General features: G+C 39.8%; 1 protein-coding gene across 6 annotated transcripts in view; it reads right to left on the bottom strand.

Annotated features, from left to right (window-relative positions):
- The window catches only part of LOC126185133 (biotin--protein ligase), a 360657-nt gene that overhangs the window by 30439 nt on the left and 302304 nt on the right, over window positions 1–27914 (bottom strand). For all 6 annotated transcript variants that reach the window (XM_049927960.1, XM_049927964.1, XM_049927963.1 and 3 more), the window contains 2 exons: window positions 25381–25541; window positions 14940–15054 (listed from right to left, as the gene is read on the bottom strand). In XM_049927960.1, the coding sequence (XP_049783917.1) occupies window positions 14940–15054; window positions 25381–25541 (276 nt within the window). The remainder of the gene's footprint in view (window positions 1–14939; window positions 15055–25380; window positions 25542–27914) is intronic.

Raw genomic sequence — 27914 nt, 5'->3', positions numbered from 1 at the left:
TAAATAGAGCACATTCAGACTGGAACCGGTATGTAGCTTCTGCAAGCAATAGTCCTATACATGAATCAGCTGGGTACACACCCTACAAAGTAGTTTACAGGAGACCCTTAACTCTCCATTTGAACTTGATAAGATGCAGCCTGGAGTTGATATAGCTAGTAAACGGACTGGTCTGCCACCTTAAGGCTATCTGGAAGCAGGTTAAACAAAATAATTCCAAAGCTTCTCAGAAAAAAGTTGAAACAAAGGAACAAAGGAAAACGCTTCCTCAGTACAAACCCAGAGACCTTGTTTTGCTTTGAAATCTGGTGGTTAAGAAAGGAAAAACTAAGAAATTCACACCTCAGTATGAGGGCCTCTACCCTATTATATGGGTAACCTCTCCTATGAATGCAGAGATCCAATGTCTGATCACACTGTGGTAGTACATTTTGATATGTTAAATGTCATACAATGTCCCACTTGTGCCGCCCCCTACATCATTGTCAAGTTCTCCTGCAAACACTTCACAGCAAATTAAGGACACTGTGACAATGGAAAAAGACAAGTTATCTCCAGCACATACTAGTTATGCTTTAAGGAGCAAGCCTCCCTATGCCCTGAGGTCCAGGGACTAAATGGGTTTTGCGTACAGAGTAGATATATCTTGTCATATTTGTGAAAATGTTGAGAAATGATTCATTTGTTGGTATGAAGGTTAGGGATAATGTATGAGGGTATTATTTTGTTCTTATGACTCAGTTAATCATTTCACATTTAGCATGCTGTATGTGGAGAGGGAATGTGTTAGGTTGTTTTCAGTTGAAGTAAATAGCCGTTACATTTTCTGGTACCGAGTGCTGCGGGTTAAGAATCCGTGCCAGATAGCATGGACCTCGATTACCACTAAAGGTCTCTACAGCCGTCATGCCATAAGCCGTGGCTACACGTGTTCTTGGTCCGCATATAACGTGAGGGCACCACGGTGGAGCACATGGCCCCAGCAGCCAATCATGACATACTGTATCCTGTATATAAGTGCATGCCTCTTGCACAACTAGGCAGTCTGATATTCATGTAAGTCTATTGACATCTCAGCTACAGACAGCGTGTTTACCGTATTTTGTTTTCATTTACAAGTGGACGTTGTGGATTCGTTTGGTTGTCACTTGCAACCCTGTTGCTTCTTGTGTGTTGTCATTGTAAGGTCTTGCTCGGTCATACACCATTCTTTATGTCCGTCCTTTCCCGTTCGTTTACTTGTTCTCGGGCCACTCCTGTTTGGTCCCGCCGTGCTTCATTCTTGGCAACCCCTTGACCAGAACGGTCATGGTTACAACACATTGTGTGGTTTCGCCCATTAGGAAGCTGTGTCTGCTGTCCTACTGAGTGGAAGTGCACAGTGGTGTACTATAAGTTTTATTATTAAGTGTCAATAACCAAGCAGTGGTAACTGTTAATGTAATTGCCTGTAATGTGGAACAAAGGTAGCTATTTAAGCAAAAAACAGTCAAGCAATCAGAACTGAATCGTTGCATTACATCGATTTCGTCCCACTGAGGGAAAAGATGTCAAGGTACCATAAGAATTACACAAACAATAGTTGAAGGAAACCAGTAAAAGTACATTGGAGTTAGGTTACAGAACACACCATTATACTATGCTTGTAACTGAGCAGAAGTAAGGTGCATCCAGTAAAGTATCATGTACCATGAAAGATAGGTTTTCAAAGACCCACTTTCATCACTGAAAGTCAGGTTTAACTAGTTGACTGACTATTGTGAAATACAGGGAGTAACTTCAAAACAGACAAACATTTTGCAATACTAATTTATTGTATGACCCTAAGAAAAGGTAGCTGTTTAAACTTGTAATTAAATGCTCTCAAGTGCATAACAAAAACGAACTTTACATAAGGACTTGTATTTTTCGCTAAAGTTTCACTCAAGTACTCATCGACACAGAAACATTGTGCGTAGATCACATCAAAGACTTTAGCGAAGTTTGCGCCTCTCTTACGACCTTTGCAAACAAGCAAGTGAGTGATTATTCTAGTGGGGTGAACACAACACTGTTTTAGAGAAGCAAAGGACCAAGTTTTTGAATTTATTTGCTCATCTATATGGCAAATGTGAAATCATATTACACCAAAGTAATTTGCTTTCAGAGAGTACATTATACAGTCAAGGGAAACCTTGCTGACCTGTATTAGATAATTGAGGAAAAGAAATCACACTATTTGGATTACCTGTTTTGTTTGGTTATAACACAGATGAACACATACACTTAAAATAACTAGAATGGGATAGACCAATTATTAAAAAAATATGGCCACTGGGATTAAGACAGATGGAACAGCTGTACTTATCTGAACCAGATGGAGACCAAGTTGTGAAACATTAATCAAAGGAGTCAAAACAACTCCCAATCTTTGCACAGGTAATGATCAGTGAATAACACAACAATCTGTTGGTCAAGTTATCACAAAGACACTAAGTAATGATTTTATGATTGAATTATGTCTGTTTTGTGAACTAAGGAACCAACTGAGGCAAGTTCTCAGAATGAAATTTTCACTTCACAGCCGAGTGTGCGCCGATATGAAACTTCCTGGCAGATTAAAACTGTGTGCCGGCTCAAGACTCGAACTCAGGATCATTACCAGACAATTCTGATTTCATTAGTGCTGAGAAGCACAATATTTAATGGAAATAGGATTGGAAAAATACAATACGTAACAGTGACGCTTGTGACATCTTGTAAAAAATTTTGATGTCAACCACCATGAACAGAGCGAAAACATTAACTGAAAATTATACTACATTAGCGAAGCGACAGTGTTGTTACATCAGTCAACCTTACTGTTTGCACCGTGTGGGGCCAGCCCAGCTGATTGCAGCTATTATGCACAGGCGAGCCTGCCCGTGGGACTTTGCCGAGCAGAGCAAACCAGTCTGGCCTGCTCCCTGCTCATCTCATGCAATATCCATGGGAAGAAATTGTTGCATGATGCTATCAGCCCCCCTGTCTTCGAACTGTCTGCTACTGATCCAGCTGAAAAAAGATAGTTTTCAACTCTGCTGATATTTGCAAAAAAGATCACCTCAGCATAAGACATGTTGTAATTATAGGAATTTTCAAAAGCAACATTGACTTTTCTGGCTACCACCTACCAATGTTAGCACAATATTTGGTACTACTACCTCTACATTAAATAAATCTCGCTATCTCCCGTTTCTGGACTGTTATGCTGACTATGGCTCTAGTGCTCTCCTGAAATTTACCTAATGGTGTTATTCATTGTTTGCTTACAATGAAGTGAAGTGTCAGTACATTAATTACAACATAAAAGTAATAACAGATAAAAATAAAATGTTTATGAACCTAAAAAAAGTCAAGCCGTAAGTTTAAGCAAACACAATCAACAATACAAGAATCAGTTTAATTTTTCAAGGAACTTCTTGACAGAATAGAAGGAGTGGCCCATGAGGAAACTCTTCAGTTTCGATTTGAAAGCACGCAGATTACTGCAAAGATTTTTGAATTCTAGTGGTAGTTAATTGAAAGTGGATGCAGCAGTATACTGCACACCTTTCTGCACAAGAGTTAAGGAAGTTCAATCCAAATGCAGGTTTGACTTCTGCCGAGTATTAACTGAGTAAAAGCTGCTTATTCTTGGGAATAAGCTAATATTGTTAATGAGAAATAACAGTAAGGAATATCTATATTGAGTGGCCAATGTCAAAATACCTAGACTCGTGAACAGGGGTCGACAAGAGGTTCAGGAACTTACACCACTCACTGCCCGAACCACCCGTTTCTGAGCCAAAAATATCCTTTTGGAATGGGAAGAGTTACCTCAAAATATAATACCATGCAACATAAGCAAATGAAAATAAGCAAAGTAGACTAATTTTCGTGCCGATCACTCACTTCAGATACCACTCCGATAGTAAAAATGGCAACCTTAAGTCTTTGAGCAAGATACTGAATGTGGGCTTTCCACGACAGTTTACCATCAATCTGAACACCTATAAATTTGAACCATTCAGTTTCATTAATCATACACCCATTCTGTGAAATTAAAACGTCAGGTTTTGTTGAATTGTGTGTTAGAACCCATAAAAACTGAGTCTTACTGTGATTTAGCGTTAGTTTATTTTCTACAAGTCATGAACTTATATCATGAACTGCACTATTTGAAACTGAGCCAATGTTGCACACAACATCCATTACCACCAGGGTAGTGTCATCTGCAAACAGAAATATTTTACAGTTGCCCATAATACTAGAGGGCATATCATTTATAAAAATAACGAACAGGAGTGGCCAAAACACTGATCCCTGGGGCACCCCCCCCCCCCCCCCCCAATTTGACCATACACCACTCAGACCCCACATCACAGCCATTCTCAACACTGTGAATAATGACCTTTTGCTGTCTGTTGTTAAAGTAGGAGGTGAACCAACTGTGACCTACTCCCTGTTTTCCATAAAGATCCAACTTCTGGAGCAATATTTTGTGATGAACACAATCTAATGTTGTAGTTAAATAAAAAAAAATATGCCTAGCATTTGAAACCTTTTGTTTAACCCATCCAGTACCTCACAAAGAGAAGATAATATAGCATTTTCAGTTGTTAAATGACTTCTAAAGTTGAACTGTACATTTCATATCAAATTCTGTGATATAAAATGATCAATTATCCTTACACATACAGCCTTTTCAATAACTTTAGCAAACACTGATGGCATAGAAATAGGTCTAAAATTGTCTACATTATCCCTTTTTATAAAGCGGCTTTACTACTGAGTACTTTAATCGTTCAGGAAACTGACCATCCCTAAAGGAAAAATTACAAATATGGCTATATATTTCCTAACACGTGCAGCATAGTACTTCAATATTCTGCTAGACACTCCACCATACCCATGAGAGTCCTTGGTTTTCAGTGATTTAATTATTGACTTAATTTCCCGCTTGTCTGTATCACAGTGGAGTATTTCAGACATCAATGTCGGAAAGGCAGTTGCCAAGAGAGTTATATGATTCCCTGTAGAAACTATATTTTTATTTAATTCACCACCAATGCTCAGAAAATAATTCGAACTGACTTTATATCGTCAACCTTGTGCTACTGACCAGACACTTCCTTCACAACTGACCGTATGGTTTCAATTTTATCCTGTCAATTAGCTATTCTATTTGCATATAACATACTCTTTGCCTCTTTAATAACATTTTAAGCACCATACAGTACTATTTGTAATGGGCTACTGTTGGAATAACTTTCCTACACAGTGTCTAATTATATGTGACATTTGTTTGAGTACAGAAGCCTTTTAGTGTTAAAATTTGTGCATCATGGTCTGAAAGGCCATTCACCCTTTTACTAACAGAATGACTATTTAGTTATGCAGAATGAATAAAAATATTGTCTATAGCTTTGCTACTGTTCCTCTGCCCTCTAGCTGGAAAAAACACAGTCTGCATCAGGTCATATGAATTTTAGGAGGTCTACCAACTTCCTTTTTCTTGCATCATCATGTTGTTGTTGTGGTCTTCAGTCCTGAGACTGGTTTGATGCAGCTCTCCATGCCACTCTATCCTGTGCAAGCTGCTTCATCTCCCAGTACCTACTGCAGCCTACATCCTTCTGAATCTGCTTAATGTATTCATCTCTTGGTCTCTACTATTTTTACCCTCCACACTGCCCTCCAATACTAAATTGGTGATCCCTTGATGCCTCAGAACATGTCCTAGCAACCAATCCCTTCTTCTAATCAAGTTGTGCCACAAATTACTCTTCTCCCCAATTCTATTCAGTATCTCTTCATTAGTTATGTGATCTACCCATCTAATCTTCAACATTCTTCTGTAGCACCACATTTCGAAAGCTTCTATTCTATTCTGGTCCAAACTATTTATCGTCCATGTTTCACTACACTCCACACAAATACTTTCAGAAACGACTTCCTGACACTTAAATCTATACTCTATGTGAACAAATTTTTCTTCTTCACAAACGCTTTCCTTGCCATTGCCAGTCTACATTTTATATCCTCTCTACTTCGACCATCATCAGTTATTTTGTTCCCCAAATAGCAAAACTCCTTTACTACTTTAAGTGTCTCATTTCCTAATCTAATTCCCTCAGCATCACACGACTTAATTCGACTACATTCCATTATCCTCGTTTTGCTTTTGTTGATGTTCATCTTATACCCTCGTTTCAGGCCACTGTCCATTCCATTCAACTGCTCTTCCAAGTCCTTTGCTGTCTCTGACAGAATTACAATGTCATCGGCAAAACTCAAAGTTTTTATTTCTTCTCCATGGATTTTAATACCTACTCCGAAATTTTCTTTTGTTTCCTTTATTGCTTGCTCAATATACAGATTGAATAACATGGGGGATAGGCTACAATCCTGTCTCACTCCCTTCCCAATCACTGCTTCCCTTTCATACCCCGCGACTCTTATAACTGCCATCTGCTTTCTGTACAAATTGTAAATAGCCTTTCGGTCCCTGTATTTTACCCTGCCACCTACAGAATTTGAAAGAGAGTATTCCAATCAACATTGTCAAAAGCTTTCTCTAAGTGTACAAATGCTAGAAACGTAGGTTTGCCTTTCCTTAATCTATCTTCTAAGATAAGCCGTAGGGTCAGTATTGTCAGTATTTTTACGGAATCCAAACTGATATTCCCCATTGTCGGCTTCTACTAGTTTTTCCATTCGTCTGTAAATAATTCACGTTAGTATTTTGCAGCCATGACTTATTAAACTAATGGTTCGGTAATTTTCACATCTGTCAACACCTGCTTTCTTTGGGATTGGAATTATTATATTCTTCTTGAAGTCTGAGGGTATTTCGCCTGTCTCTTACATCTTGCTCACCAGATGGTAGAGTTTTGTCAGGACTGGCTCTCCCAAGGCTGTCAGTAGTTCTAACGAAATGTTGTCTGCTCCTGGGGCCTTGTTTCAACTTAGATCTTTCAGTGCTCTGTCAAACTCTTCACGCAGTGTCATATCTCCCATTTCATCTTCATCTACATCCTCTTCCATTTCCATAATACTGTCCTCAAGTACATCGCCCTTGTATAGACCCTCTATATACTCCTTCCACCTTTCTGCTTTCCCTTCTTTGCTTAGAACTGGGTTTCGATTTGAGCTCTTGATATTCATACAAGTGGTTCTCTTTTCTCCAAAGGTCTCTTTAATTTTCCTGTAGGCAGTATCTATCTTACCTCTAATGAGATAAGCTTCTACACCCTTACATTTGTCCTCCAGCCATACCCGCTTAGCCATTTTGCACTTCCTGTCAATATCATTTTTGAGACCTTTGTATTCCTTTTTGCCTGCTTCATTTACTGCATTTTTATATTTTCTCCTTTCATCGATTAAATTCAATATGTCTTCTGTTACCCAAGGGTTTCTACTGGCCCTCGTCTTTTGACCTACTTGATCCTCTGCTGCCTTCACTATTTGATTCCTCAAAGCTACCCATTCTTCTTCTACTGTATTGCTTTCCCCATTCCTGTCAATTGTTCCCTTATGCTCTCCCTGAAACTCTGTACAACCCCTGGTTTAGTCAGTTTATCCAGGTCCCATCTCCTTAAATTCCCACCTTTTGCAGTTTCTTCAGTTTTAATCTACAGTTCATAACTAATAGATTGTGGTCAGAGTCCACATCTGCCCCTGGAAATGTCTTACAATTTAAAACCTGGTTCCTAAATCTCTGTCTTACCATCATATAATCTATCTGAAACCTTCCAGTATCTCCAGGGTTCTTCCATGTATACAACCTTCTTTCATGATTCTCTGTGCAAAATTCTACCAGGCGGCTTCCTCTCTCATTTCTTAGCCCCAATCCACATTCACCTACTATGTTTCCTTCTCTCCCTTTTCCTACTCTCGAATTCCAGTCACCCATGACTATTAAATTTTCGTCTCCCTTCACTACCTGAATAATTTCTTTTATCTCATCATACATTTCATCAATTTCTTCATCTGCAGAGCTAGTTGGCATATAAACTTGTGCTTCTGTAGTAGACGTGGCGTTCGTGTCTATCTTGGCCACAATAATTCGTTCACTATGCTGTTTGTAGTAGCTTACCCGTACTCCTATTTTTTTATTCATTATGAAACCTACTCCTGCATTACCCCTATTTGATTTTTTATTTATAACCCTGTATTCACCTGACCAAAAGTCTTATTCCTCTTGCCACCGAACTTCACTAATTCCCACTATATCTATCTTTAACCTATCCATTTCCCTTTTCAAATTTTCTAACCTACCTGCCCGATTAAGGGATCTGACATTCCATGCTCCAATCCGTAGAACGCCAGTTTTCTTTCTCCTGATAACGACGTCCTCTTGAGTAGTCCCCACCCAGAGATCCAAATGGGGGACTATTTTACCTCTGGAATATTTTACCCAAGAGGACGCCATCATCATTTAATCATACAGTAAAGCTGCATGCCCTCGGGAAAAATAACTGCATCATCATATACAAAATTAATATTGAAGTCACCACATATAATTAATTTTGTGGTACTTCCTATAAAGTGAATCAAGAACCCTCTCTAGCTTGAGCAGAAATGCTCTGAAGTCAGAGTTACGGGACTATAAACAATAACAAACAGAAGTTTAGTTTCACTAAATTCAACTGCCTCAGCACAACATTCAAATACCTGTTCAGTTCAGTGCCAGGATACGTCTGTGGACTCAAATGGAAAACTGTTTTTTTACGTACATGGCCACTCCCCCACCCCGCAAGGAACTCCTTGAAAAACAGCAGCTAATCTGTATCCTGGTAGATAAAGCCTCTGAATTGTCAAATTATTTAAGTGGTGCTCCGATATACTAATAATTTCAGAGTTAAAATCTATAAGTAGTTCACTAACTTTATCTCTAATACCTCTTATATGAGGGAGTTCTTTTAAGCTGGTATACTTATCAGCTCACTTCAATCTGATGTTGAAATGCTGAGGACAATACAAGCACCCAGCCCCCAGGCAGAGAAAATCTTCAACCCAGGTAGGAGCCGAACCCGGGACCCCGTGATCCGGAGGCAGCTATGCTAGCCACTAGACAACGAGCTGCAGATGAGCTACCCAGTGCAGATGTGCAGTATACCAGAAACACCACCTCACCTCAGATCCTTATTAAATTTTTCTTTATATTCAAGTCAGAATCTTTTGGTAACACCTTGAAAGGGATTAATTAATGAAATTAACGCCTTCATTATAAAACTATACTACCTTTTTTGTAACTGAACAACAATTTTGTAAACTTATGTGAAGTTTGGAAATACTAGTCTCAGCAAATATCCTATTACATTTGCCACCTTGTGAGTACTAACTATTGCAATTTTAGTCCATCTTCTCATACTGGCTTGATTTGCCATCACTATGCTATAAATGTAGTTTAACTAGCAAACATTCAGTCCTTAATCAAGCACTTGACATACTACATTAGTACACTGTGGAGCACCACTACTTTATTACGTCAATCACCAAGTCATAGGTAACTAACAACCTTTTATATACTACCAGCTTTAGTGCACAGAATAAACCACAACATCCTTCTGTCAATTCTTGACTTTAAAACAGTGAAAAGACTTGTTTGCCCCATTGCAACATGTTGTGCTGCTATCTTTTAGGCAGATGGACTTGTGCAACCCAGCACCGCATGCTCTTCCCTTTCAGCAATGTTCGAACAATGGGACAAGTTGTTGTACACCCCTCACCAGACAGTCATATTAGCTGACATAAGCTTATCTATACTGAAAGAAGAAATAGCAATGCACTTCTCATAAGGACATCAAGCCAAATTGGAATGCTTCGTACTCTTTCTAATATCAACCAGGTGCTTGTCGGGACCCAAGAACAACTGCAAATTATTTCAGGCGCCGTACCACTCCGTGACACCAAGTGAGCCTGGCTAAAGACACTGTTCATTACCTCCAAACAAGCCAATGCTGAACATTGGATTAAAGCCCTCCAGTACTGTCTTTTGCTGCTAAAAATCGTAAGACACTCGTCCACCAGCACGTGTGACTTTCACATATCATTAGATAACCTTCTGGCCGCTACCAGTCCAATCTGGGGTGTTGCTACTGCGGTGGTACAACAATATGACAAACTTAAGAACTCAGTTCAATGTGAAATAGCCACTGTATGCAGGGAATTAGTGAACCTGACTGCTACCCTGGAAGTAACCAAAACATTACAGATCCTGCTATATGCATGTGACACTAGTTACATGTTAACACTTTACAGTCTATCATTCAGCTGGGATTAGGATGGAGGCTCAGCACCAACCTATGACCCTCCAAAATCTTTTTGCAAACATTAACAAACAATTACTTTCATTTATCAGCTCCTATCCAGATGATTCCCCCACATGGGAATCAACTCTGTCATCCTACTGCACAGCAGCTGGGGTACAATTGTCATGGTCTCTAGATTGGTTAAATGTGCTAATCTCACTGCCTGTCACTTGTGCAAACCATGAATTTGAATGTTACCATCTTCATCCTTTCCGAGTTGCACCAGCAGCTGGGCAGAAATACGTCCTCTGGCAAACTGAGGACATTTTGATTGTCGGTAAAGACTGCCAGGTGCTCTTGGATGTGCCACTTAATAAATTTCAATCTTGCATTCACACCAAAAACTACATGTGTTCCACCCTAGCCCTTATCATTGGTGCAAATAACTGTGAAATTGCACTATTTTTAGAGGAAACTAAAGTACCTCCTTGCCCCTGTACTGTTGTCATGATAAAGAAATGCTGGTTTGTCTCTGTTAACAGTTTACTGTGCTCTGTGGCACAACCCACAATAGTGGCCTTACTTTGCTATAATAACACATTTATGGTGTGAAGTTTTTGGGTTACTTTGGTTGGTAGGTAGTGGACTACCGTTTAACAGTTCCACCTACGACATAGTCATACCCACCAAGAAACTATCTGCCCATCTAACATATGCACATAGTGTTAGTATCAAGTCTTTTCTGCTTTACCTGCCTGAAGCCACCCGAGAGATGCCTCACCCTGACAGCCTGCCCGTACTGCCAGATGGTACCAACACTCGCCTCCTGGAGTCTGTCAAAGACTTATTAGCTCAAGAATGAGAATAACTTATCCTTGGTTGTGCAATGCCCCATGTCGATGACTGGAACACTAAGAGTTACAAACCCCAAGTAGTTATTACTAACGCTGCACCTGTTCCTCTAATGTTAATCGTTGCCTGTTTTATGATATGGATCCTACACACACAAGGTCGTCGTAGATGTAGTAAAAAGCAACATCCACCAATACCTGAGCACCAGCCATCTGGTGAATATAATGTGTGACACATTTTGGAACATGGTACCTTTCAGGCATGGCCTCCCCCTCCCCCTCTCCACCCACCCAGTTTAGGATTTAGAAATTAAAGTGTTCACAACAGTTGGCATTTGGTTATTTTTCTCTTAAACAAAATATTTGCATTTTTATGTACTGTATACTGGAGAATTGTTTTAACTAAATGTAACGGAATGTAGTAATATGGGAGTATTCACAAACTATTTTATATTCTGGACATCTGCCAGCTGTTGAAAGGAATGATGTTACGAAGAATTCCGCTAACAGCTGATAAAACTGTTGTTTATTGAAAAAACAACCGATTTCACAGCTTAAAGCCACATCATCAGGTGCAACCTACATGGTAAGAAGTAAAGTACAGTGTGACCACATTTTGAGGATATTAAAATTAATAAGGGAATGCATTTTCTTACTGTAATATTGAAAACATCCACTGAATAGTAAATTTTTACTAGGAGCAATGGATATGCATGAGATCCTTTAACATTGTGAGTATATTATAGATATTACTTTTAATATCTGCAAAATGTGGTCACTCTGTATTTTGCTTTTTATCATTAGGTTGCACCTGATGATGTGGCTTTAGGCCATGAAACCAGTTGTGTGTTTTATAAACAACAATTTAGCCAGCTGTCAGCGAAATTCTTCCTAACATTACAGAAGTACTGTTCTGTACTTTATCAGTCCCCAATAGAATAGCGTCCTATACCAGGAGTAGAATTCAGTTAATAACTACTAATATCGAATACCATTATAATGTAAAACAATAACTGACTCCCCTAACTTCTCAAATGCTAACCGTTACTATAAACACTCTGTGTCACAATTATCTATAACACCCCCCCCCCCCCCAACCCTCCCTCGTACTGACGCCTCCCATGAGCCTCTACTGATGCGCCCCTGTGATTGAGTGTTGTCTTCCCCTGCCAGCTGCAAGGCCAGATTGCCACACTTGCTGGATTTCCTATGGTAGTGTCCACACTGTTGGTTACTGTCACTCCCCCACTGCTGCATCCAGGAATTGCCAATGTGCCAACTCAGCTGCTTCCAGCTCCATCGGATCCGTCCATCGTCACTTTCCTGGCACTACCTCCATTCAAACGGTGTCACATCAGCACAACAATACAGAGAGCACCCTCCAATAGAATAAGCATAGTAAATGGTAGCACCCTGTCCAAAGGAGCCCTTAACCTTTTGCTACCAATTGGTGTTATTACATTCATTTCTGACCCGTAAAACGGCTCCTGTGGAAGAGGGAGAGGTTTGCGTGGTGAGTAGTCAGACTGAGCAGAACATCTAAAGGGTTGAGGTATTTTTTCAAAAAGTTTTGTTCCATTCTGTTTTACAATTCTGGTATAATGTTCTGTGATGAAACAATGGACTGATCTGGACTCATGCGTACTGAAAGTTACTCGAAGTGCTCCTACTTACGTTCACTTTATGTGGATAAAGTATCCACAGTAGGTACTGCTGGTAGGGGTGCTAAACTGAAAGCACTGCTGATCACGGGATGCCTAAAGATGCCTCTCTATCAGCCAAGAGGAAAGCTGGAAATTGTCACAGTGGGGCTTCAGAACAGGTCGGTGAGGAGCGTTCCAAAAATATGACTGCTGTCTCGTCTACCAGCTATCCTCCCAGCTAGACATATTTCCTACCTCATCTCTTAGGGTACCATGCCCTCAGTCTGGCAGTGATGCCGTAGCACACATCACCTGTCTCCCATAACATTAGAGCTTGGAGACTATAAACTCCAAGTGTGACAGTTAAAATTTATTGTTATAATTTTCATGTCCAGAAATCTCCTAAAACACCCATATGCCCATATTCCACCTCCATCCTAACTTGGCCATTACTGCACACCATCACCTTGCTCAGTACTGACATTTGGACAATCATGTATGGCACAGACATAGTACATACTTTTTGCACTGAAAAGGGACTGAATTTTCAATGTTTCCAAAAATCACAATGCTACAGTCACAAATAAATACCTCAAAATTTAATCTTTAGAGTTCTTTTTAATTATTTACCTGAGTTTTCAATATGAGTTTAAGAATGCCTTTCAAAAAAATTATCAACTCAGTACTCTCCCAAATTGTCTTTTAAATGTTCACCTTGTATGTGCTTGAATGTGTTATGTTGAATACATTTCAACCTGTTACATGTTGACTGAAATATTCTGTACATACATTGTTTTGTTTGTTCTGAAGTGAGTGAAGTTAGTATTGAAACAATGTTAGACAAAGTTCATGACAAATGTGTGCATGGTTTTGAGTTCAGTTGGTCATATCGATTCTGGACATCAGTTCTGTCCCATGACAATCATGTTTTGGTTTGCAACATTACATAAGTGCGTACAGAAAGGGAACAGAACACTGATAATATTTGTTTTGTGTCTATATTATTCTTTGGAATGTAGAGTGTTGTGACATATCGATCTGTAGCATAGCCCAAGTTCTAGGTTAGGTTGAAAGCTGACAGTTTGGTTGTGATTTGGTGAAACCAACAAATGTTCACCACCGGCAATGGAGGGTGAAGCTTTGACAATGCCAGCCACTCGTGCTGGCGAAACGTCAGAAAAATCATTAGATGAACGTCGGCCGAAGAACCCGAGACAGAAGCCAATAGGCAGTTTGTCAACAAGTGGCCACGAAAGCCTTAACAATTTTGTACAACAAATGTGAATATAAAATCTCAGTTCTGGTGACATACTTATCTGTAGCATAGACCAAGGTGTAGGTTAGGCTGAAGGGAACAGTGTGGTTCTGAGTTGGCATAGCGCTACCAAAGGCTTCTGTTCAGTCAATGAGTAGTATGATAGCTTCTTATGGAATCATGTCGATTGGCTTTGCCAACTCACAATCAAATTATCATCTTTCAATCTAACCTAGACTTTGGGCTACATAGGAAATCAGGCTGTCATCAAAAATTTTATTAAAAATAGAAAGAATATTATCAAATAAATAATGAAATAAACATTCTCAGTGATATATTTTATCACCAGATACAGGTTCTGTGATGTCACACATCCTTTGCTGTGCTTGGCTGATAAAGGAAATGAAGTAAGTGCCATGTTGATTTATGTGCTTATAGAGCATTAGTGCTGCACTTTGTTGTTTTCATATTTATACGTTTTTAGTACAAAAATATGCAGGTTAACTGATATACCACATTGAAGATTTCTCCAAAATGCCTCAGTATGCAGTGTTTAATACTATATAAAGCTTCATAATCTACTTCTAAACTATGTACAATGATCACTTAGTAAACACTGTGCTAATAAAGCAGATGAATACTTTATCTGGAATACAAAAATTGGAATCTGAATGTAGTTCTACAAACAGATGAGGAACATGCACGGATAAGCCAGACAAGGAACAGTTCAAGACTATTCAGCTAGGACACTTTAGGGAAAAAATGGATATTCACAGAACAACAATTTTCATTAGATATCCCTCCTTCACCACTATTATCATAACTCTATACACACAAGCAAAAGGAAATACATAAGTATTTTCTCTGTGATAAATATGTAATCAGGAAAACTTCTATGGTAAAAGCAATAGCTAATAAATCAAACAAGACTCACCAACATTGCAAATTATAAAATTCTGATGGTAGCTACTAGTCACCAGGACACCACCAATTTTCACAGTACTGCCCACATATATATCATTTGGCCACTTCAGTCTCAAATTGAGGTTCTAAGCAGAATAAACAACATGAAGTTAGAAGGACAACAGCACTTTTTTTTCTGAGACAAGTACATAAAGGGTGAACAAACACAACTACATTCAGAAATTCCACTTATACTTTAAACTGGTCAGCCATAATATTATGAACACTTTTCTACCATGTGAATCAGCACAACTAGGCTACGAGGAGGGTGTGTAACGTGATGCATAATATATGTCACATTTAACAGGAATGTAACAAAAAACATTGACTCTGGGTGCACAGAAGGGGGAAAGTTGCTGATTTAAATTATTTCAACCAATGGTGAACAGCAGTGGCACAACTGCGAGAAATATTATCACAGAAACAAGCTCATTCAATGTTCAGATGCTGCCATCTTTAGTGTCTACCACAAATGGATGAATGAGAGTTCAACTATTAACAGACAAGAGACCAATAAGACATTCATATCTGATTAAACACTGCAGGTGTCGAAGACTTGCTCACTGTGTAAACCAGACCACTCAATGATTTATGGAGTATATGGCAGTGTAATACAATGCTAAGGATTGCAACATGTGTTTTGAGGCATATTATTCCACCACACATTGTAGCAAATGGACCAATGTGTGTGATCTACTTTTGACCTAAAAACTTTGGTTACGGTTGCAGTCCTCGTGACAATGACATATGGCAATTTAGAAAAACTGAAATAATAATGCTGAATCCCACTCCTGTTATATTACATTGATGGCCAAGTAAACATACCCTGTGTTCTGGAACATCCACTCAAAATTTACATAACAACATAAACATGAAGTCAAATTGTTGCAGTATATTCAAATGCACCGCCCTGTAACCTAAGCTCACTGTAGAAGTCAACAAAAAAGAAAAAAAAATTATTTTCCTGATAAACTGCAACTTTTACTTTTTTAAAGTTTATTTAATAAGCACCTCCAACAGAATCAGCATGGTTTACTGAAACAAAGGACATGTGAAATTATACTTTGTCTGCCTGCACACGGCCCAGAAAGCTACAGATATGAGTTGTAGATACTCGATTGTTTTAATTCTGGAAGTGCTTGAGACAATTAGAGACCATTAGTTAATCAATGACATATGCACCAGAGGAATATTTGATCCGGTTTGTTGAGGTGTAGCAATACACATCACTCGTAGGGAATCTCACAGAAACTTTCTTACCACACACTTTCGTATGCTGAGAATAACATACGTAGATTCTTGAGTGAGCTGGCTTTTGAAGCCATGTGCATACGCTGAACAACGATTCGATATTTGATACATTACAATGAATGATTAAAGATAGTTCTAATAACCCAGCCATTGTGAAACTTTGTATAAACCTGTCTAAAGATGATAGTTAACAACAGTATGAACTTCAGCTTCTCATGTTAAGTAATTTTTGATATACAAACATTTACCTAACACTCACAATTCATAGCTTTCTTTGAGAAATAATTTGCTGATATGTTAATATATTTTGCATAGAGATCAGTGAAGAATGTTAAGTAAACATGTTATCCTTAAATAACAAAATAAACAACATTTTAACAAAGAGACTATAATTTACTTAAAAAATCAATTTCAGACTGCTATTATTATTTCTGCTGGATAATGTTATCTTCATATTTTACTGTCTGAGTGAATAAGGGAATGACTGTGGCATATACGTGAAGTATGGCTCACTGACATTGAGAATAACTAATTGTGAGCAAGTGTGGGACTCTGACTGTATAGCCTTAGCACAAGTTACATGCACAGTAGAAAATAATAATTATAAAGCAGCCAGTTTTTGGTGTTTTAGAAATTTAAAACTTACTTCACTCTTCCAGGGGATTAGATATGGTGTTAATTTGATTTTATTTGCTTTTTGGGGCTGTGTTATTTTGTAACTTCATGTAAAGTGATTTAAGACTGGGGAATGGTCCAAAGAGTGAGAGTACTAGGATATGTGAATCGAAATACAAACCTGAATGGCTACTGTGTTATTTGCCCAATCAGAGAAGAGATCTTTTGGCCTCTTTGGTACTGGGAGCTCTAGGTATATTCATTAAGATTGAGTAATAGTTGTTTGCGTAAGAATTTGATTCACTGGTAAAAGTTTATCATCATTCGTAGATTACGGCTATGGAAATTTCAAACTTCTCAGTGAAGACTGAGATTTTCTTTCGGAGGGTATAAATTCCACGTGGCGTGCTGCACAATCATAACTGTGAACTTTCAGAGTTCAAAAGTTATGCCTGCATAGTACTGAAGCGAGCATCAAAAACTACTAAACACCATGCGTCTTTTTAACCGTTTATTAATTGATGAACAAACTGTGTTACAATAAACTCGGTGAAAATTTTGTGTATACTAAGTGAAAATACAGAACAGATGCTTTAATTCAAGGACTTTTCTTTATTTAACAGTTACAGCCAGGCCTGGTATACTTAACTCACTCAGAGGGTAAGAGACTGTGAAATATATCTATGCATCCTGTTGAACATGTAGTGCAACTAATCTGTTTACTGCTTTTCTCAGGTGAGGGACACAATATGTCACTTCAGGGCATGCTGTACTTCTGAAGAGCTCACTAATGTCAAGAGTTTTTATGTCAGGAGGAAGGCAGAAAAAAAACCGAACCACCACAATGTGACAGGATCAATGACTTCTTGCTTTGTAGAACTAAATCTGCATTTATGTATATATTGTTGAAATCTATTGTAACATTTGAGATGCCTCAGGGAAGTGTACTATGACCCCTGCCATTTACAGCATACATAAAAGAGTCAGTAAATGATGTCAACAGCTCTCTAGTAATGTTTGCAGATGCTGATGTCATTTATAGAGGGGTGACAGCTCATGACAAATGTTGAGGCATTTAGCAGGAATTGTCGCAGAGATCCATTTTATGTGGTAACTGACAAGATCTGCACAACTTATGGCATGTCTATAAATGTGTTATAAATCCATCTTTCTCATTTCAACAGGATAGTCAATAACAAGAGTGCTGAACAGCTCATAAAAGCTACTCTTAAAACTTCCACACATATACGAGATGGAATTCGATGTCAACGAAGATAGCATTTTCCACAAATAATTATCCTCAAAATTAAGCATACTTGTATTAACTTTTGTTTGGCTATCATCATGTGAACAAACAACTGTGTAAAGGTCTTTATTTTCTTGGCAGATCTTATTGTCAGTTAGTGACTTGACTAATTGTTTCTGTTACACATTATACTTACTAAACTCCATTAACATTGCAAATATAACCCCTACAGTAGTTACAAACATCATATGGGCAAACAGACATGAAAGCTGCTGTATCTATCATAACTTTTAACATCAGAAACTAACTGCAGAATTATAGCATCACAATCATAAGTCATGCCTTCTGCCTCCGAGCAGTGTGTCAGCAGTGCGCAAGTAGCAGCAAGTGGCTTATTTAGTGTTCATATAAGTGTAGTAGTCAAGTTGAAAATTTGTTCGAGTGTTCTTAGCGCACTTGTTTAGTTAAATCCGTCAAATCATTGTGTAGTTTCGTAATTAGCAGAGGCAGATTGGCATTTTAATATCTGTGACATGTAAAGTCCCGTAGTCGTTTGTCATTTGTTTATTTCTTTCAAATAGTCTTTGTATGTTACTGACAGTACAGTTAGCCTTCTGCTGCCGAGCAGTGTGTCAACAGTGCACAAGTAGCAGCATTACTGCATTTACTGGCAGTCTTGTATTTTAATAACCGTTTAAATTTTGTGTCGAATTGCTTGTGCTCTCTGTAGATTAGGTCAGACGTTCTTTGCACAACAGTATTTAGCACGGATAGTGACTGCGACTGCTGTGTTCGGATGCGGGCTGAGTTGGCATCCCTTCACTCCCAGCTTCAGGCAGTGTTGGCTTCAGTCACACAGCTCGAGGCTGTTGCCAATGGGCATCACTGTGGGGGTCCGGACGGGGGTTTGTCGGGGACGGCCAGCTAGTCCCACACATCCCCCGATCGGACTACGGCTGTGGCTGCCCGGGATACTGCCTACATTGAGGCTGACCCATCACCCGTGGTAGAGTGGGAAGTCGTCTCGAGGTGTGGCAGGGGGTGAAAGACATTCCGGAGGGCTGAACAGAAGGCCTCTCCAGCTTGTCTGACGAATCGGTTTCAGGCTCTGTCTCTGGCTGATACTGATCTTCGGCCGGACATGACTGCTTGTCCTGTTCCAGAGGTTGCCCCTCAGTCAGCAAGATCCGGGCGGTCACAGAGGGTGGGCTTACTGGTAGTTGGGAGCTCCAACGTCAGGCACGTAATGGGGCACCTTAGGGATATGGCTGCCATGTGCATACCAGGGGGAGTCATTCCAGACGTGGAAAGGGTCCTTCCAGATGGCATGAAGGGTACAGGGTGCACCCATCTGCAGGTGGTCGCTCATGTCGGTACCAATGATGTGTGTCATTATGGATCAGAGGAAATCCTCTCTGGCTTCCGGCAGCTATCTCATTTGGTGAAGACTGCCAGTCTCGCTAGCGGGATGAAAGCTGAGTTCACCATCTGCAGCATCATCGACAGGACTGACTGCAGACCTTTGGTACAGAGCTGAGTGGATTGTCTGCATCAGAGCCTGAGACGGTTCTGCGACCGTGTGGGCTGCAGATTCCTTACTTGGCCCATAGGGTGGTGGGGTTTCGGGTCTCACTGGATAGGTCAGGAGTCCACTACATACAGCAGGCGGCTACACGGGTAACAGGGGTTGTGTGGCGTGGACTGGGCGGTTTTGTAGGTTAGACGGCCTCGGGCATGTACAGAAAGGGCAACAGCCTCAAAGGGTGCGGGGCAAAGTCAGGACACGTGGGGACCAAGCAGCAATCGGAGTTGTAATTGTAAACTGTCGAAGCTGCATTGGTAAAGTAACGGACCTTCAAGCGCTGATAGAAAGCACCGAAGCTGAAATCGTTATAGGTACAGAAAGCTGGCTGAAGCCAGAGAAAATTTTGCCAAAATTTTCACAAAGGCACAGATGGCGTTTAGAAAGGATAGATTGCATGCAACCAGTGGTGGCGTGTTTGTCGCTGTTAGTAGTAGCTTTTCTGTAGTGAAATAGAAGTGGATAGTTCCTGTGAATTATTATGGGTGGAGGTTATACTCAACAACCGAGCTAGGTTAATAATTGGCTCCTTTTACCGAGCTCCTTACTCAGCAGCATTAGTGGCAGAACAACTGAGAGAAAATTTGGAATACATTTCACATAAATTTCCTCAGCATGTTATAGTCTTAGGTGGAGATTTCAATTTACCGGATACAGACTGGGACACTCAGATGTTTAGGACGGATGGTAGGGACAAAGCATCGAGTGACATTATACTAAATGCACTATCTGAAAATTACCTCAAGCAATTAAACAGAGAACCGATTCGTGGAGATAACATCTTGGACCTACTGATAACAAACAGACCCGAGCTTTTCAACTCTGTAAGCGCAGAACAGCGAATCAGTTATCATAAGGCCGTACAAGTTTATATGCCAACTAGCTCTGCAGATGACGAAGAAATTGAAGAAATGTATGATGAAATATAAGAAATTATTCAGACAGTGAAGGGAGATGAAAATTTAATAGTCATGGGTGACTGGAATTCGGTAGTAGGAAAAGGGAGAGGAGGAGACGTAGTAGGTGAATATGGATTGGGGGTAAGAAATGAAAGAGGAAGCCGCCCGGTAGAATTTTGCACAGAGCACAACTTAATCATAGCTAACACTTGGTTCAAGAATCATAAAACAAGGCTGTATACATGGAAGAAGCCTGGAGATACTGACAGATTTCAGATAGATTATATAATGGTAAGACAGAGATTTAGGAACCAAGTTTTAATCTGTAAGACATTTCCAGGTGCAGATGTGGACTCTGACCACAATCTATTGGTTATGAAATGTAGATTAAAACTGAAGAAACTGCAAAAAGGTGGGAATTTAAGGAGATGGGACCTGGATAAACTGACTAAACCAGAGGTTGTACAGAGTTTCAGGGAGAGCGTAAGGGAACAAATGGCAGGAATGGGGGAAAGAAATACAGTAGAGGAAGAATGGGTAGCTTTGAGGAATGAAGTAGGGAAGGCAGCAGAGGATCAAGTAGGTAAAAAGACGAGGGCTAGTAGAAATCGTTGGGTAACAGAAGAAATACTGAATTTAATTGATGAAAGGAGAAAATATAAAAATGCAGTAAATGAAGCAGGCAAAATGAGATCAACAGGAAGTCCAAAATGGCTAAGCAGGGATGGCTAGAGGATAAATGTAAGGATGTAGAGGCTTATCTCACTAGGGGTAAGATAGATACTGCCTACAGGAAAATTAGAGACCTTTGGAGAAAAGAGAACCACTTGTATGAATATCAAGAGCTCAGATCGAAACCCAGTTCTAAGCAAAGAAGGGAAAGCAGAAAGGTGGAAGGAGTATATAGAGGGTCTATACAAGGGCGATGTACTTGAGGACAGTATTATGGAAATGGAAGAGGATGTAGATGAAGATGAAATGGGAGATATGATACTGCGTGAAGAATTTGACAGAGCACTGAAAGATCTAAGTCGAAACAAGGCCCCAGGAGCAGACAACATTCCGTTAGAACTACTGACAGCCTTGGGAGAGCCAGTCCTGACAAAACTCTACCATCTGGTGAGCAAGATGTAAGAGACAGGCGAAATACCCTCAGACTTCAAGAAGAATATAATAATTCCAATCCCAAAGAAAGCAGGTGTTGACAGATGTGAAAATTACCGAACCATTAGTTTAATAAGTCATGGCTGCAAAATACTAACGTGAATTATTTACAGACGAATGGAAAAACTAGTAGAAGCCAACAATGGGGAATATCAGTTTGGATTCCGTAAAAATACTGACAATACTGACCCTACGGCTTATCTTAGAAGATAGATTAAGGAAAGGCAAACCTACGTTTCTAGCATTTGTACACTTAGAGAAAGCTTTTGACAATGTTGACTGGAATACTCTCTTTCAAATTCTGAAGGTGGCAGGGGTAAAATATAGGGAGCACAAAGCTATTTACAATTTGTATAGAAACCAAACGACACTTGTAAGAGTTGAGGGGCATGAAAGGGAAGCAGTGGTTGGGAAGGGAGTGAGACAGGATTGTAGCCTCTCCCCGATGTTATTCAATCTGTATATTGAACAAGCAGTGAAGGAAACAAAAGAAAAATTCGGAGTAGGTATTAAAATCCATGGAGAAGAAATAAAAACTTTGAGGTTCGCCGATGACATTGTAATTCTGTCAGAGACAGCAAAGGACTTGGAAGAGCAGTTGAACGGAATGGACAGTGTCTTGAAACAAGGGTATAAGATGAACATCAACAAAAGCAAAACGAGGATAATGGAATGTAGTCGAATTAAGTTGGGTGATGCTGAGGGAATTAGATTAGGATATGAGATACTTAAAGTAGTAAAGGAGTTTTGCTATTTGGGGAGCAAAATAACTGATGATGGTCAAAGTAGAGAGGATATAAAATGTAGACTGGCAATGGTAAGGAAAGTGTTTCTGAAGAAGAGAAATTTGTTAACATCGAGTATAGATTTAAGTGTCAGGAAGTCATTTCTGAAAGTATTTGTATGGAGTGTAGCCATGTATGGAAGCGAAACATGGACGATAAATAGATTAGACAAGAAGAGAATAGAAGCTTTTGAAATGTGGTGCTACAGAAGAATGCTGAAGATTAGATGGGTAGATCACATAACTAGTGAGGAAGTGTCGAATAGGACTGGGGAGAAGAGAAGTTTGTGGCACAACTTGACTAGAAGAAGGGATCGGTTGGTAGGACATGTTCTGAGGCATCAAGGGATCACCAATTTAGTATTGGAGGGCAGCGTGGAGGGTAAAAATTGTAGAGGGAGACCAAGAGATGAATACACCAAGCAGATTCAGAAGGATGTAGGTTGCAGTAGGTACTGGGAGATGAAGCAGCTTGCACAGAATAGAGCAGCATGGAGAGCTGCATCAAACCAGTCTCAGGACTGAAGACCACAACAACAAGGCTGTTGCAGCATCCCTGAATATGGTAGTAAATAGGAATATGAAAAAATGGAGGAAGGTTTATATGCTTAGCAAGAGTAATAGGAGGCAGATTTCAGACTACCTAACATTTCAAATCGTAAAATTTCCGTTCCGACACTGACAATGTTGAGTGTTTGTGGAAAAAGTTAAAGGCAATTGTAAAATGCGTTTTAGACAGGTACGTGCCAAGTAAAACTGTGAGGGACGGGAAAAAACCCACCGTGGTTCAACAACAAAGTTAGGAAACTACTGCGAAAGCAAAGAGAGCTTCACTGCAAATTTAAACGCAGCCAAAACCTCTCAGACAAACAGAAGCTAAACGATGTCAATGTTAGCATAAGGAGGGCTATGCGTGAAGTGTTCAGTGAATTCGAAAGTAACATTCTATGTACCGACTTGACAGAAAATCCTAGGCAGTTCTGGTCTTACATTAAATCAGTAAGTGGATCAAAACAGTATATCCAGACACTCTGGGATGATAATGGCATTGAAACAGAGGATGACACATGTAAAGCTGAAATACTAAACACCTTTTTCCAAAGCTGTTTCACAGAGGAAGACCGCACTGCAGGTCCTTTTCTAAATCCTCCCACGAACGAGAAAATGGCTGACATCGAAATAAGTGTCCAAGGAATAGAAAAGCAACTAAGATCACTCAACAGAGGAAAGTCCACTGGATCTGACCGGATACCAATTCGATTCTACACAGAGTATGCGAAAGAACTTGCCCCCCTTCTAACAGCCGTGTACCGCAAGTCTCTAGAGGAACGGAAGGTTCCAAATGATTGGAAAAGAGCACAGGTAGTTCCAGTTTTCAAGAAAGGTCATCGAGCAGATTCGCAAAACTATAGGCCTATATCACCGACATCGATCTGTTGTAGAATTTTAAAATATCTTTTTTGCTCGCGTGTCATGTCATTTCTGGTAACCCAGAATCTACTCTGTAGGAATCAACATGGATTCCGGAAACAGCGATTGTGTGAGACCCAACTCGGCTTTATTTGTTCATGAGACCCAGAAAATATTAGATACAGGCTCCCAGGTAGATGCTATTTTCCTTGACTTCCGGAAGGCGTTGGATACAGTTCAACACTGTCGCCTGATAAACAAAGTAAGAGCCTACGGAATATCAGACCAGCTGTGTGGCTGGATTGAAGAGTTTTTAGCAAACATAACACAGCATGGTGTTCTCAATGGAGAGACGTCTACAGATGTTAAAGTAACCTCTGGCGTGCCACAGGGGAGTGTTATGGGACCACTGTTTTTCACAATATATATAAATGACCTAGAAGATAGTGTCGGAAGTTCCATGCAGCTTTTTGCAGATGATGCTGTAGTATACAGAGAAGTTGCAGCATTAGAAAATTGCAGCGAAATGCAGGAAGATCTGCAGCGGATAGGCACTTGGTGCAGGGAGTGGCAACTGACCCTTAACATACACAAAGGTACTGTATTGTGAATACATAGAAAGAAGGATCCTTTATTAGATGATTATATGATAGCGGAACAAACACTGGTAGCAGTTACTTCTGCAAAATATCTGGGAGTATGCGTACGGAACGATTTGAAGTAGAATGATGATATAAAATTAAATGTTGGTAAGGCGGGTGCCAGGTTGAGATTCATTGGGAGAGTCCTTAGAAAATGTAGTCCATCAACAAAGGAGGTGGCTTACAAAACACTCGTTCGACCTATACTTGAGTATTGCTCATCAGTGTGGGAACTGTACCAGGTCGGGTTGACAGAGGAGATAGAGAAGATCCAAAGAAGAGTGGCGCGTTTCATCACAGGGTTATTTGGTAAGCGTGATAGTGTTACAGAGATGTTTAGCAAACTCAAGTGGCAGACACTGCAAGAGAGGTGCTCTGCATCACGGTGTAGCTTGCTGTCCAGGTTTTGAGAGGGTGAGTTTCTGGATGAGGTATTGAATATATTGCTTACCCCTACTTATACCTCCCGAGGAGATCACGAATGTAAAATTAGAGAGATTCGAGCATGCACGAAAGGCTTTCCCGCAGTCTTTCTTCCCGCGAACCATACGCGACTGGAACAGGAAAGGGAGGTAATGACAGTGGCACATAAAGTGCCCTCCGCCACACACTGTTGGGTGGCTTGCAGAGTATAAATGTAGATGTAGATGTTGATGTAGATGTAGACTAAAATAGTATACATGAATTTATCATCAGTTGACTGATCATATTACTGCCATAAGATGACTTCACATTGCTTCATTATCATCTATATAACTACTAGCAGATTTTTATTTTTTATATCACATTATTTATAGCAGACAGTGCAAGCAGCACATACCTCATATCCTGGCAGAGAGCAAATTGATGAGACAATGGCAAGTCCTGCTAGATGCTGCACGAGCAACAAATGTTGTCCTAAATATGAACTTCTTGAAATGTGAAGATGAACTGAAAAAACTGCACATCCTTCAGGACTTATCCAAGTATTTCCACTTCGACCTGAAAATGCAATCAAATATTACTGAAACTATGTTAGAAAAAACAGTCAATTTTAAAACAGACTAATACAACTCTGACAATCTGCAAGTCTTACCATAAACTCCAGTTAATTCAAGAATGCAAATGACATATTCTCAGCAAATTATCAACCTGGAAATCAAGTATGCCCCCCTCCTTGCTCTCAACATTAATAAGACTCTTACAACAGTACTCAAATCCAACCATGTAGTGGCATTCTGGATAGGTTGATACGGGTATGCCTGTAACAGTAACTACCTCGCTTAATTATAATAGTTCTTATCACAAACTTCTTGAGATTTGGGAACGGGGCAAGATCCGAGGACACAGAGAGGATTGTTGTTCACCAACATCCCATTCAAACACCATCTACAAAATAAAATAACATTTTAAAGCTCACCCTCATTCATAATTCAGCTATAAGACCTCCATCAGTTCCCTAAACCAACTGCTGGTGATGACAGTGGGGACAATGTTTAGCACAAGCCACAACAGAACAATATGTAAGTTACTTGATTGGCAGCTACCGTGTCTCTTCTATTCTCACAATGTATGGTCCTAAACCTATCTACATACATATATGTAAATGGATGTACGTTTGTTCCACATCTCCTCCTAAACCAATGGATCAATTTGGTGCAAATACTATTTATTGTCTGGAAAGAAGTACTGTTGGGGTAAGTACTATTTTGATCTTATAGGGGTGGTGGTGAGAGTGAAAAAGGTTGGTATTGCATTACAACTAGGCTGCCTTGCATGATTGGCATGTTGTGCAGGTAGTACTGGAATGCGTTCCAGGAAGAACGATGTGAGATTAAAAAATATGGTGAATGAAATTTTTGAGCAGCAGCTGCTCATGCTACAAACATTTCATATAATTTGTTTGATAGCCTGATCTGTTGAGGCAGGCAGCATCAAGTTGGAACACATTGTGACTAGTCAGTCAGCGTAAAGAGATGCTAGAATGAGTTGCATCTATCGTGTCCATTGGGCATCATGGATTTTGAACAACATGCGAACATTAAGTTCTATTTCCAGTTGCGAAAAAGTGCCAAAGAAACTCACTGAATGTTGAAATTGGTGTATGGTGATAATTCTGTAACTCTGATGACATTTTACAAGTGGTATAAGTGATTTAAAAGTGAAAATAAGTTGACAGAAAATAAGCAACATTTGGGGTGTCCAGTAACCTCAAAAACGAAACAAAACATGCAAGGAGTGACAACAAATGTTCGTTCAAACACATGAATAACTATTCGAGAGCTTACAGAAGAACTTAGCATCTTGTATGGGTCTGTGCAAAGCATTTTAACTGATAATTTACAAATGAGATGAGTAAGTGCAAAATTTGTTCCCAGAATCTTGAGCGATAAACAGAAGGAAAATTGTGTGTCAGTTTGCATGGAGTTGTAGGATCGTTTTATTCAGATCCGGAGTGCATGTTACAAAATAAATAAATGAAATGAAAAAAGAATGTTACTGGAAATGAAACTTGGGTCTATGGGTGTGACTCTGAAATGAACATGCAGAGTTCCCAATGGAAAATCAGTGAATCTCCATGTCCTAAAAAGGCATGTCACTGAAAATCAAATATTGAAGTCATGTTCATTGTTTTTGTTGATACTGAGAGCATAGTGCGATCTGAGTTCATTCCAAGAGGAACAACTGTAAATGCTAAACTTCACAAGGCCATACTGCAATGTTTGTACATTATGTATGATGAAAGAATCCAGAAAAATGGGCCAATGGCTTCCTGATTCATCAAGACAATGCACAGTGCCATACTCGCTTTTGATTCATGAGGTTTTGGCTGGAAAAAGTGTCCCTTCTGTCCATATCCACCTTATTCATGATAGATAGCACAACTTTACTTCCGGCTCTTCTCAAAAATTAAAACCATGGTTAAAGAAAAATGTTTTGACAACATTTCTAACACTGAGAAGGCCATGGCAGAACAGCTGAACACCCTTAGAAGAGAAGCCTTCCAGAAATGCTTCTGTGCTTGGATTCAACATTGGGATACATGTATTGTTAGCCAAGGACAGTAATCTGCTAATAAAATTATTCACTGTCTTTTTTATCACACCTTGTATATGTGTGGATGAGCAAAGTTGAGCATGGAGAGGGGACAGGAGATGTACAGAGAGAGTGAGGGGGAGGACATGGACAGAGAGAGGGGTGAGGAGAAGTTGGACAGAATGAGGGTTGAGGAGGAGTTGGACAGAGTGAGGGTGAGGGGGAGATGTAATGGAAGGGGGAGGAGGAGAAGATCAGAGAGAACGGAGGAGGGAATGAACAGAGAGTGGGTGAAGGGTGAAGTACTTTAGGACATTTTTTCTGAAAACTTCTTTGAGC

This window comes from Schistocerca cancellata, chromosome 4 (genome assembly GCF_023864275.1).
Source record: "Schistocerca cancellata isolate TAMUIC-IGC-003103 chromosome 4, iqSchCanc2.1, whole genome shotgun sequence".
NCBI classification, from domain to species: domain Eukaryota; kingdom Metazoa; phylum Arthropoda; class Insecta; order Orthoptera; family Acrididae; genus Schistocerca; species Schistocerca cancellata.
Note: the sequence above shows the minus strand (reverse complement) of the source record. Positions and strands in the feature narration are given on the sequence as shown.